Source organism: Ictalurus punctatus, chromosome 29, assembly GCF_001660625.3.
Source record: "Ictalurus punctatus breed USDA103 chromosome 29, Coco_2.0, whole genome shotgun sequence".
In the NCBI taxonomy this organism is placed as follows: domain Eukaryota; kingdom Metazoa; phylum Chordata; class Actinopteri; order Siluriformes; family Ictaluridae; genus Ictalurus; species Ictalurus punctatus.
The window spans coordinates 3,340,408-3,353,593 of NC_030444.2; the positions used below are offsets into that span (position 1 = coordinate 3,340,408).

The following is a 13,186-nucleotide window of genomic DNA, read 5'->3' on the forward strand; positions in this document are numbered from 1 at the left end:
GTCAGTAGCGAGCTCATTTCCTTACGAGTCTGTAGAACATCAATTTATAGGAAAATAATGCCTTGACCATATTGAATTATTCATGCCATTCTACTGGAACTTGCAGATATGTGACGTGTATTAGGTACAGACTTGGGGAGTAATGGAATACATGTAACGGTGTTACGTAATCAGGATAGAAAAAACTGGTAGCTGTAATCTGTTACAGTTCCATCAAAAATGACAACACGTAATTACGTAAACTTAATCAAAACTGTCATTTCCTCCTCTCTCTATTATTTATTTACTTATTTATTATATATTTTTAATCAGATCTTCCTCACATCTTGCATAAAATATTGTGGAATATGACAAATAATAACAATGAAGCAAATTTGTATAGTTGAAGTTGGCAGCTTGAATGTTAAGTCTTAGTTAATGCGGCATATTGCTTCTTTAGTAAATACATTCATAATGTTCGTGCCGGCAGAATGACCAGGAAATCAGTAATATCTATCGTTTTGATCAAACCTTTGCAGGTTATCTAAATGTCATAGAGAAGTAAAACAAGGCATGTTTGAAATGATTAACATATTTATCATTCAGACTGTACACAACATGTATATAAAAAAAATAAAGGCATACAGTAAAAATAGGCACATTTTAGACATCACATATTGCACTAGTGAAGATAAAGGACAAAAAAAAAGCCCAAAATAATCGAGAACTTTTTTTTACAATGGCAAATTAATATAGCAGGGAAAAGCGTGACATGTTCAAAAGGTTTGATTCAGTTACATTTCAAACCTACTAAATAATTTTTTAAAAACTATTTTTATCATCTAGATCGTCACTACTAAGGGTTTCTTGCATTTATACATTTGGCAGATTTTATTCAGGATTTACAATTGACACACTATACAATCTGTCTACAAGTAGACAGCTTAGACACCTTAACCACTGAGCCATAACTGCCCTACCACTTATTTATTGCGTGGTTGCCAGGTTGCAAGAGGGTATGGGGGGGAGGGGGGATTTCTGAAACATGCACAGCAGCGTTAAACCTCAAAGGGCCGTGCTGTGGCTGAATAACATCACCTCACGCTGTGTTGTAGCCTGTTATGCCAATGTTCCATCACTCGCTCTGGTGGGAGACGAATTCCCACAGTGCACCTCACCTGTTTACAAACTACTCTGAGCCCAAGCTGTCACTCGGGACGGATAAGAGAAGAAACGACGTGCTGTGCATCAGTCCGTAACTTTCGCTCGCTCTAACTGGGAACCTAATCTATTCGCTGGGTCTAAGGTTAGTACCATGAACGTATGACTAACTAACAACTACACCGATCAGCCAGAACATTAAAACCACTGACAGGTTAAGTGATCAGCCTTTATTATCTCATTACAGTGGCATCTGTCAAGGGGGTGAGCAAGTGAACAGTCAGTTCTTGGAGTTGACGTGTTGGAAACAAGATAAATGGGCAAGCGTAAGGATCTGACGAGGGCCAAAGTGTGATGGTTAGACGACTGCATCTCCAAAATGGCACGTCTTGTGAGGTGTTCCCGAGATGCAGTGGTTAGTACTTATCAAAAGTGGTCCAAGAAAGGACAACCGGTGAACCGACGACAGGATGCACTATGGGAAGAAGGTGAGCCGGAAGAAGCAACGTGATGCTCTATGCAATGTTCTGCTGGGAAAACTTGGGTCCTGGCATCCATGTGGATGTTACTTTGACACGTACCACCTACCTAAACATTGTTGCAGACCAAGTACACCCCTTCATGGCAACGGTATTCCCTAGCGCCAGTGGTCTCTTTCAGCAGGATAATGCGCCTGTTACACTGCAAAAATTGTTCAGGAACGGTTTGAGGAACATGACAAAGAGTTCAAGGTGTTGACTCGACCTCCAAATTCCCAGATCTCAATCCGATCAAGCATCTGTGGGATGTACTGGACAAACAAATCCGATCCATTGAGGCCCGACTTCGCAACTTACACGACTTAAAGGATCTGCTGCTAACGTCTTGGTGCCACATACCACAGCACACCTTCAGAGGTCTTGTGGAGTCCATGCCTTGATGGGTCAGAGCTGTTTTGGAGGCACAAGGGGAACCTTCACAATATTATGCAGGTGGTTTTAATGTTATGGCATTATTGGTGTATATGCATGTATCCCATAGTGACACAAAAATCACGAAACTATCCTAAATCAGGATTCTCTTTTTTTTTTAATGAAATTTTGTGAATTTGGCATGTTTTTAGTTTCGGGTTGATAGTGAATGGGTTCCTTATCCTGTCTACATGAAAAATGGTGAAAAAAAATATCCAGCATCAATGTTTCAGTGATCAAGAAGTGCAAGGCAATACATGTACGGTGTAAACAAGGTCCTCTGAAAAACTTCTGAAACCAGTGGACACGGGTATCACATCCTTCCTTTGGTAGATTCCAGTCCCCTTTCAACGCCGTCGGTGTATCCTCTTTCTTCGTCCCATGTGCTAGAGGAGTAGATGTGCTGCGTCTGGTATGTAACATGTGAGACTAACTGATCAGAACACAATAGTGAGAGAACAGAATCTTTCAAATATAGCTGGTAGCCTGGGAAAACCCTTTTACGGCCATTTTGGAATACGGTAGGGCCAAATAGGTCTCTTTTACTACCGAACCTAGCAATCCAACTACTTGATCAAAGCATGACATTCGATGTGTACGGCACATATGCTTAGCTAGCTGGGTTTTTACATCCAGTGGGTTTTCCCAGACCACCACACATATATCCATAACGTTTTCACCCATCTCCTATTTGTCGGTTACTAAGATAAAAGCTCCTTGAGTTAATGTTTATTTAGGACAGTGTCCCTAAGTGCTTTAATCCAACACCTAATTTCCTTAGGTGCAAAAAAGTGACTTCAGTCCCTCATAGAATGCAACAGAAGATGCTGCCGTTATTATGGCAGCCGCTCTCTACGGTGGCGGTGATTCTGCTCGTCATGCTAATGGCGAGGTGGGCAGGGCGCGACGAAGGGGCGGAGCTTGGCGGATTGTTGCCGAGAGGACGAGGTGGTGGGTTTTCCAGAGCCCAGCTTGTGTTTGGTCTGAGAAGTAAGAGAATGGACAATTAAGTGGTGGTGGTGGGGGGGGGGACAACTCCAACCAGACAGAACACACTTTTGTCTCATTTACCTGTGTGTGAGCAGAGTGTTGCTGAGCACGACACACTCTCGGTTGAGCGGGTCAGTGTATATGTGCGGTTTTTTGTTGTCAGGGTAGCCCTGGTACACCAGGTTTTCCTGGATCACACCTCGAACCCTTTCTCTTACAGAGATAGCACAACCACGCAAAGACTGCACACGATTCCTCAGAACCTGCGGACGGGGCACATGTAACGCACCGGTTAAATATTTGTGGAAGCAGTGAGTAAAAAAAGGTTGATGATATATATATAAAAAACGTTTTGGTATATTATTGCAATATCTATCTAACAGTTATTATTCAATTTTTTTTTTATCATTGTATATATTAATCTCGATATATTGTATCGCCACACCATTTTTGTCAGTGAAATCCAGACCAAAGCTTACTTTCACGTCCGCGCTTTCTATCAGCCGTACCGCGACTGCCCCGTTCCCAGCCACGTCGTTTTCCACGATCTGCCCGTCACCACGGAAGCACACGCCATGGTAACTGTTGCCGTAAATGCCATTGCCTCGGAGCTCCACTCGGCATTCTCGGTCTACCGTGATTCCCGCCCTGCCGTTGCCATGGACGCAGTTGCTGACAAGTCGCGTTAGCTGTGCGCTCTGAACGATGGCTACGCCTGCTGCCCGGTTGCTGGCCACCATGTTACCCACCACGTTTAGTGCCTCACTGCTTTTCACGTACACGCCAACTGCTGTGGTAAACAGACATGACATGATAAACCAATGGAAAGCTCATGTTCTAACTTAAAAACAGTCCGAACTGTTGAATATCTGTTGCTTGCTTTGCAAAGGTCCTGCTGGGAGTTTGCAAAAAGACATATTGCAAGTTTCTCAGCACTGATGAAAACAAAACCAATGTTGTTGGCACGAACCACTACATTGGAAGAAAGCCGACACTGCTCATACAGTGAAGCACAGTGGTGGAAGCATCGTGTTTAGAGTTACCCTTGGCAACTTAATTGTTTCTCTGACTAATTCCTTGAACATGAATGGGTAACAAAACATCTTTAGAGTTACACTACAAGTCATGCCTTGACCTACTACTACTACTGCTACTACTCCATGTATAAATCAAGTTAAGAATGAGAGAGTCGACACGGCATTTGCAGTGTTTCTCACCTCCGTTTTGGCTTATGCAGTTATTCTCCACTAAAGCCACAGTGATCGGGCGTCGGGTTGAGAATCGCTCGTCCTCACTGTCCATGTCGCTCTCCCATGCTAGCAGCTCGCCTTCTTCGTGAAAGTTCTCCTGTCCTCCTCTCTCCCTCTCTCCTCCTCCTCGCTCACTGCTTGCTGAAAATGCCGGGTCCTTCCGGCAAAACACGGCCAGCCCATACATACGGTTATGGGTTATGTAGTTTCCGATCAGCTGCGGAAGGCTCGATAACATCACCCACACACCACAGCCCCTATTGCCTACCAGAACAAATGTATGAGAATTGAAAAGGTTTAAGATCTCCATGCCATATTGAACTAAGTGATGTTCGGATTATTTAAAGTACTCTTGAATGTACTACTTTACATAATTCTGTCGGATGGGGAATAATGCATTATTTTTAATGGTACCGAATATGCCTAGGAACATACAGTGTCTATAGGTTTACCCTTGTAAAAAAAAAAATGCTGGAACTGATTAATATACATGGCAAACAGATTTTTTTTAAAAACCTCTCAATTTCCTCCATCCATCTAGCTAGCCAGGTAGTTATGTAGCTGCTCGTAAATGTGTAAGTTCTCACCATAGATGTGGTTGCCCTCAATGAGGCCCCTTCCTCTCTCCCCCACCACCACTCCGTCAGAGTAGCCATGACAGATGAAGTTATTGCGCAGGACTGGATCACCTCCTCGACGGATGTCTGCACCACCCCACTGATTCTGCCTTATCACATTCTCTATTAGCAAAGAAATAGATCGGTTGAGCAGACGGAAAAATAATAATAATAATAATAATAATAATAATAATAATAATAATAATAATAATAATGATAGGGTTTACATCCACTTGAAAATTCCAAAAAATTTATACTGATAGAGTTGATGTACAGACTTTTTCAATAAAAACGTTGACATATCAGATACCTTACAATTACTTTGAGTTTGTTACTGTACCTAAGTCTGGATTTTAAAGTATCCGTATGTCACTTGAGATTTCTTTTCACTAAATGCTTTGGACTTTTTCCCAATACTACATCATTACCTTTCTCTCAGAAAGTATCTTTTTAAAAAAAAAAAAATTTAAGCATTAGACAGCTTCAAGGAGTTGATCTAAACTCCTAACAGATCTAAACTTTAACAGCAAAAACAAGTACGAATACCCCTCACTGTAATCTGTCTATTACCACGTGCACTTTTTATTCAATGTGGCAGATTGTATTGCTAGGTAGCGATTAGCATTCAGCCTATGCTGCGTCCGAGGCGAGATTGTAACATAATTCCCCACCTTCCACCAGTCGAATTCACAAAAAACACGCCCTCAAACTGAAATTTTAACTCACCAACTTGGCGTAACCTTCTCAACTACCGGTTCCTTCCACGTTTACAGACTGACGTCAAATCAACATGGCCGCACAAACCGTCAACAGTCTAAAGTCCCCCTTCTATACTTTTAAATTGATGTATTAGCTTTAGCTCAATTAATATACAGACAAGGTCCTTGGTTAAATCTACAACACTGACCATACTAATCACTGTTTGGAGAAGTTAATCATCAACATTCAAGTTATCACTGGCTAGTTAGTTGGCTAGCTGGGTGCTAAGCTACTCGCTATTGTATGCTGTTGTTGCTGTGCTGCGAATTTGGTCCAAAATGTCGCATATAACTTGCAAATGACCACTTACAAGGCACCACGAACGCAGCATTATTATCATACTAGCTAACATTCGAGAGCTGTTGTTAGTCAGTATTAGCTAATGGTTTTCCACATTCCTTGGTCCCTTGGTGAAAGAGGCACTAATTTTACCAGTAACAACAGACGTTTTTTTTTTTTATTATTATTTCTGCCACTTTTACATTCGTACTTTAAGTAATTGTAAGATTTTATAGTTTCAATTTAGTTAGGATTTCAGTACTTCATATACAGGGCTAACTACCCAGGTAAGTGTTCAGCAACCACAGCCATAAAACTTTCCCCATTTTGATGAAAACTGGCTATTCCCTGTGGTTACATCTAAACTTTCTGAAGAAATAGTATATTTGTATAGTATACACAATACTGATACGATAACATACAGTGGTGCAATTTTGGCTACGTCTCTAATTGGTTGGTGGTCTTGTAATTGTTTTGCTTTCTCTCCTGCATACATGATATACATTTGTTTTTCTCCCAACCTTTTGGAAATTTGGACAGAAAACCCCATCACACTGCTATCTTAAAACCTCATTATGGATTTCTTTAGTAGGAAAAGTGGGTACTGGTAATGGCAGTAAGTTCATGTGCTTGTATGGTCCATCTGTGTAACGTATGTAGTATAATCAGACATAACTGATGATCATACAAACCAGTAATCAGTCCTCTTCCGTTCTCATTCACAGCAATGCCAGCAGCAAGACCTTGGAATATGTGATTCCCACTGACAAAGAGAAAAAGAGGGGTTAATGAGTGTTCATTGAGATATTGATGGCCGACACAACGTGCATGACAGTAGACGGCCTACGGTTAGTAACTCATACCTACAAAGTGCACCTGGGAGGTTATTTCCACCATGTTCAACTCCAGAGCCACAGATCTGTCTCTAAACTAGCCGAGTGGGATTGGACGGCGATGTGCAACCCGCGGCTCTTTCACTGGTCATAAGCACTTCGCTATACCACGGTACATTTTATTTACATCTAATTTCGCTTTAAATGACAAAAAAAATATCTGTGGGAGGAATTCCGTCAGGAGCATGCAGGAGTGGGATTTTTTTTTTTTTTTTTTTTTTTTTTTTAAATAGCCCCATACACACCTGTTAATGATCCTTTAAAGCAAAAGAGTTGCCCCCCACCTCAGCATAGTATTCAACACATATAACACATGGACCATCTAAATTATATAATAATATTTGAAAGTAAGTAAGGAAAGAAACTGAGGGCGTGCTGTTATAGGTAAATAATCTCAAGCATGTGCAGGTGTTCCTAATAAACTCTACAGTGAGTGTAGTTTAATGTAGTTCTGTGGAACATCCATGAATCAAATTAGTTCATCGTCGTGACAGCTACAAACAGTCGATCCCTTGCCCTCCTCTCTTTGAATTCTCTCTTGTGGAGTTAAAAGGCCGAAAATGAAGCTTTGTCATGTTGCTGAGAAACCGCAAAGCCCTCCAGCCTGTCCAGATTTTCCTGTGTCCGAAAACGAACAGCATTACCCCCGACCGCTTACAAAAAACGCTGACACTGGAGACTCCTTCCATAAAGGTTAAATAAACGTCTCCTCGCAGAAAACAATTAGACGCATTTTAATCCGTTTATGTGGCGGGTCTGTCATACAAGTCTCGGTGTCAGTTGTCACTTTAGAAACAATAACGTTATATAAAAATTTAATCAACACCTTCTGACCAATCAGATTCGAGCATTCAACAGTACTGTGGTTTAAGGAATAACATTTATAGGTTGTCCATGTAGCTAACCACATAAATATAATACAGAGGCTTGAATAAGACACACACACACACACACACATACACACACACACACAGATTCTTTGCTACCTGACCACAGGATTGCCATTGAAAAGAATGTAGACTCCGGCCTCTTTGTTGCCGTAGATCTGGTTGCTGCGGATGGAACCTTTCCCGTTGCCCAGAACGACGATCCCGGAGCGTAGGCCGCTGTGGATTCTGTTACACTTCGACCATGAAAAAAGGGGGGGGGGAAAGAGGATTAAACGCATGCGAAATGAGGAGAAGAAGGAGGCGTAATTGTTCTCAGACTATCAGAGCTGTGGTTTACCAGCTGCAATGAAGACGAGATATGCTTTGGGACAACATAGTGTAAATAATATGATAAATATTTTCCACCGTGTTATCATTGTCCAATTAAATGCATCAGTCAAAGACAAAATGTGTATGCTTCTGTGGTTTTTTTCTGTTCAGTGAGCTAACAGACAGTGCGCCTCAGACAACTTGGTGGGAAGTGTATAGTTACCAGGATGATGGGATTGGCTCCTTTGCGTATGTCTAGTCCTGCTTCGCCGTTTGAGTGGATGTTGTTTTCAGCGATGAGGCCTTGAGCAGAGAGCCGCAAGAAAACCCCAGAAGCTCGGCACCCGCTCACTTCATTGCGCAACATCACCATCTAACGCAGGAAGAGAGACCCCAGTAAAATATGCTTAAACCTCCCAAGATGCATTTGCCTTAATTGGGCGTTTGATTAATGGGTCACATTTTAATGGTAGATTTATTTGAACAGTGAGAGACAGAATAACAACAAAAAAATCCAGAAAAACGCATGTCAAATATGTTATAAATTGATTTGCATTTTAATGAGGGAAATAAGTATTTGACCCCCTCTTCAAAACATGACTTAGTACTTGGTGGCAAAACCCTTGTTGGCAATCACAGAGGTCAGACGTTTCTTGTAGTTGGCCACCAGGTTTGCACACATCTCAGGAGGGGTTTTGTCCCACTCCTCTTTGCAGATCTTCTCCAAATCATTAAGGTTTCGAGGCTGACGTTTGGCAACTCGAACCTTCAGCTCTCTCCACAGATTTTCTATGGGATTAAGGTCTGCAGACTGGCTAGGCCACTCCAGGACCTTAATGTGCTTCTTCTTGAGCCACTCCTTTATTGCCTTGGCTGTGTGTTTTGGGTCATTGTCATGCTGGAATACCCATCCACGACCCATTTTCAATGCCCTGGCTGAGGGAAGGAGGTTCTCACCCAAGATTTGACGGTACATGGCCCAGTCCATCGTCCCTTTGATGCGGTGAAGTTGTCCTGTCCCCTTAGCAGAAAAACACCCCTAAAGCATAATGTTTCCACCTCCATGTTTGACGGTGGGGATGGTGTTCTTGGGGTCATAGGCAGCATTCCTCCTCCTCCAAACACGGCGAGTTGAGTTGATGCCAAAGAGCTCCATTTTGGTCTCATCTGACCACAACACTTTCACCCAGTTGTCCACTGAATCATTCAGATGTTCATTGGCAAACTTCAGACGGGCATGTATATGTGCTTTCTTGAGCAGGGGGACCTTGCGGGCGCTGCAGGATTTCAGTCCTTCACGGCGTAGTGTGTTACCAATTGTTTTCTTGGTGACTATGGTCCCAGCTGCCTTGAGATCATTGACAAGATCCTCCCGTGTAGTTCTGGGCTGATTCCTCACTGTTCTCATGATCATTGCAACTCCACGAGGTGAGATCTTGCATGGAGCCCCAGGCCGAGGGAGATTGACAGTTCTTTTGTGTTTCTTCCATTTGTGAATAATCGCACCAACTGTTGTCACCTTCTCACCAAGCTGCTTGGCAATGGTCTTGTAGCCCATTCCAGACTTGTGTAGGTCTACAATCTTGTCCCTGACATCCTTGGAGAGCTCTTTGGTCTTGGCCATGGTGGAGAGTTTGGAATCTGATTGATTGATTGCTTCTGTGGACAGGTGTCTTTTATACAGGTAACAAACTGAGATGAGATTAGGAGCACTCCCTTTAAGAGTGTGCTCCTAATCTCAGCTCGTTACCTGTATAAAAGACACCTGGGAGCCAGAAATCTTTCTGATTGAGAAGGGGTCAAATACTTATTTCCCTCATTAAAATGCAAATCAATTTATAACATTTTTGACATGCATTTTCTGGATTTTTTTTTGTTGTTATTCTGTCTCTCACTGTTCAAATAAACCTACCATTAAAATTATAGACTGATCATTTCTTTGGCAGTGGGCAAACGTACAAAATCAGCAGGGGATCAAATACTTTTTTCCCCTCACTGTAGCTTCTTTTTTTTTTTATTTTTTTTTTTTTACTGGACATACTTAAACGTAAACAATATTTACATTACAGGAATTCAACTCGCGCAGAGTATTTGCCAGGATTCCTGAGCAGAAAGAATCCTGAGAATGCTGTTGAGGGGAAAACACCTCCAAAATAGCTGAACATATCCGTATAACCACAGTCCTATACCCTAAATAAATGCCGCGCAACTTGCTGTAGAAACGCGTCCTCCGATCATCAGACATGATTGTTTATGTTCTGTTGCGGACGTTGATGCTGTAACTTTGCAACTGCAATTGAGGCACTTCTGGGTTTGTTTGGTTTTTTTTTTGTACACGAATGACGTGTCCTGGCACGGAAGGTTCCCTTTATGATGTATAACCCGTGTATAACCCGTGTACATACCCGTGTGTAACCCGTGAAAGCATGTGATAAAATGCATCAGAAGTTAAGAGGTTAAATGTACATGAGCAGGAGATTAAGTTACTTGTTGTACTGATGTACAACAAGATTGACTTTTTATATGTTTAATGTTGTGGAACATTTGTGAAAGGTCCTGTTATCACTAACGTAACAGCAGCTATAAATAGTTGGTCCCTCACCAGCTACCAATCAAGGTGATTTAACACCTTAGCGTCACTCATAGACTCAATCCTGAGACACAAAACTACCTGCCCTGACTCTGCGTTGTCGCTGTTGAATCGTTTCTCGTAATATAAGACTCCTTTATCAGTTAATTCATACTACAATCAACCAGTTAGATCATATTCTTGAGTGTGAAAGATGCCATGTCTTATTGGATAAAGTTATAGACAAGGTATTCTTAATATACTGGTCATTTGTTTTTAATTTCCCTATGCTAAGATTAGCCGGGTTAGCCAGATGGCTGATGGTTCACCTCTCCTGCTTACCTTGGCATACTGGATGCAGCGCACTGCATAGTTGAGTCCTCGGAACACGTTGGCTTCCAGTCTCGCCTGGGCATGGTTACACAGATGCACACCCCCTTTGCCATCACGCAGCAGGCAGTGGCGCAGTAGGCACCCTTGCACGGAGTTCGTCAGCTCCTGTGCGTCAGTATCCCTCTGCAGCTCTGCGTTTAGATTCAGCAGCACAGGAAACATGGAAAAGTCCGGCTTCCGTGGCTCCGAGAGGTGTGCAAGACCATGCTGCTCGTAGGACAGCGTGTAACCCACATTATTTCCATTCTCTATTTTTTCATCATCACCAGAATCGCTTGATGTCTCCATGCTGTCATCCTCGATCATCGTGCCCTCCTGGCCTGAAAGCAGACCATTAAAGGGTTTTGATTTGATCCAGCCAGTTTCCCAGTCCATGTCCTGTTTAGTCCAGTCCTCTCGGGCAGAATCTCTGGGACTGACTCCACCCAGGTTGTCTTTTGCGTCCTGATTGCTCATAGACATGGTTGAGGCGGTTAACATTTTGGCCAAAGCAGCCAGGTGTTTACAAGCCCAGTTGCGCTCAGAAACCGGTGGACCTTCCACAGTGACAGACGCAGAGTCACCACCGGAAAACTCACAGCTGTCCATTAGGCTGATGGCCACACCCAGAAAGTGGGCGGAGCTACCCTGGGCAAACGAACAGAAGCGCGCCTGGCACGTACCTGGTCCTCTGACGTGCAACTGACAGCCCTCGAAGTTGCAGTTGTCCAACTGGACATGACCTGAAGATGTCTAGCGAATGCAAAACAGAAAAATGTTAGGAATTTCATAATGAATTCCTGTCAAATCCCAAAATTTTATATCGGAATATCGTATTGTATATTTGTGTACTCGCTTACCTTATACACCACTGGTGAAAACCAGGCCGGCATCAAAACCAAATTACACAGCCTGGCAGTCGGGCACTGCTGATCGAAGCTCACCAGCAAAGCCACGTCACCAAGCTTCCCCATCCCTACGATCTCAACTGGCACTTTTAGAGTCACCTCTGCCTGCTCCTCGTAGATACCTGGGTGGAGCATCAGCCGATCGTATGGCCCAGCGGTCGCCAGAGCCCCTCTCAGTGTCTCATAGCCGTGCCCAGGCACGGAGCCCACATGCCACACTTTCCTGTCCTTCCTGCGCCGGAAAAGGTGCAGGCAGGTAGACGAGTGGAGCTCAGCTCCGTTCTGCGTCCATGTGCGGCTGGCCAGGGCTTGCTGGCGCAGCGCCTCACGCCAGGATGGCGGTGCCAAGTGAGGTCGGCGTGGCCAATTTGGATGCCGCCACTCTCGGAGGCCCAGGCACAGCTGACGCCAGCGCGTGCTATCCAGGCTCAGTACGAGTTCTCGCCATGCGTGGCACACCAGGCAACAACGGCCCAAGTCACCCAGGGGTAGATAGGCCAGGATAAGACGCCACAGCTCTGCGGGCAGGCTGGACGCCTCCATCTCTGGCGCACGGGTTAGGGCATATGCAGGAGCATCACCTGGGAAGGGAAGACAGCAAAGAAGGGAAAGAAAAACATGTGTAAATGAGAGAGCAACAGAAATTGAGTTTTTACACTGTACGCAGTACAGCAAATTCACAGAAGCTAGTACATGTGCATTACTGCACACTAATAGTTGTTTATAAAATGGGGTTTATAAGCTTCCATGTTGTTAGACCTGAGCTTATTTACAAGCAGACCTATTTTATGTTTTGAAGCATTGAACTCCAGGATCTTACAGGATAGTGAATGCAGTCTGCTACTGCACTGAAAAGAACCTAAATACACATCTAGGAGTATTCAAAAGCCGTTATCTTACATCTGAACACAGCCTTCATCCAAAAAAAAATGGCCCAAAAAAAAGCAGCAGGAAGCTTCTAGGGCAACTTTTGAGCTTCATGCTACGGCACCGGAAGAAGCATCAACACGGTGCGACGTGAAAATCTTCATAAACGCATGAATAGATAGCAATAACATTAAAGCATACCTTCGGCTATATCTTCATTTTTCAAGCCAAATGTCGATTCGCTCGCATCGCGTAAACATCACACGCGCCGTGTTTTCCTCGCGCTTGCTCCGGTTTTCTGAAGGCGTGGAAACAAGGGAAATGGGCGGGGCCTAGTCGCGCTCTCATAAAAGGGGCGGAGTCAGTGGATTACGTTCTAACAGTTCACCGTGC

The 13,186-nt window shown here is 43.5% G+C and overlaps 1 protein-coding gene across 2 annotated transcripts; it reads right to left on the reverse strand.

Annotated features, from left to right (window-relative positions):
- Positions 1-555: 555 nt before the first annotated feature.
- Positions 556-13,104, reverse strand: fbxo10 (F-box protein 10). 2 transcript variants are annotated; one of them, XM_017461617.3, is made up of 11 exons: positions 12,995-13,104; positions 11,879-12,507; positions 10,989-11,771; positions 8,301-8,450; positions 7,865-8,001; positions 6,678-6,748; positions 4,918-5,070; positions 4,298-4,594; positions 3,560-3,867; positions 3,162-3,343; positions 556-3,073 (listed from the first exon to the last, which is right to left on the reverse strand). In XM_017461617.3, exons 2-11 carry the CDS (start codon positions 12,467-12,469, stop codon positions 2,896-2,898), a joined length of 2,850 nt encoding a protein of 949 aa, XP_017317106.1. In that variant the 5' UTR covers positions 12,470-12,507; positions 12,995-13,104; the 3' UTR covers positions 556-2,895. The 2 variants fall into 2 exon arrangements, with proteins under 2 accessions (XP_017317106.1, XP_017317105.1); XM_017461616.3 differs by having other exon boundaries at positions 3,560-3,870.
- Positions 13,105-13,186: the final 82 nt, after the last annotated feature.

Coding starts and splice junctions, on each gene's coding strand:
- fbxo10 (XM_017461616.3), bottom strand. CDS start 12,469: ATGGAGGCGTCCAGCCTGCCCGCAGAGCTGTGGCGTCTTATCCTGGCC. Junction 5,071..6,677: donor CGGAAGAGGACTGATTACTG/GTTTGTATGATC, acceptor CTTTGCTAATAG/AGAATGTGATAAGGCAGAAT. Junction 3,344..3,559: donor TAGAAAGCGCGGACGTGAAA/GTAAGCTTTGGT, acceptor CCCCGTCCGCAG/GTTCTGAGGAATCGTGTGCA.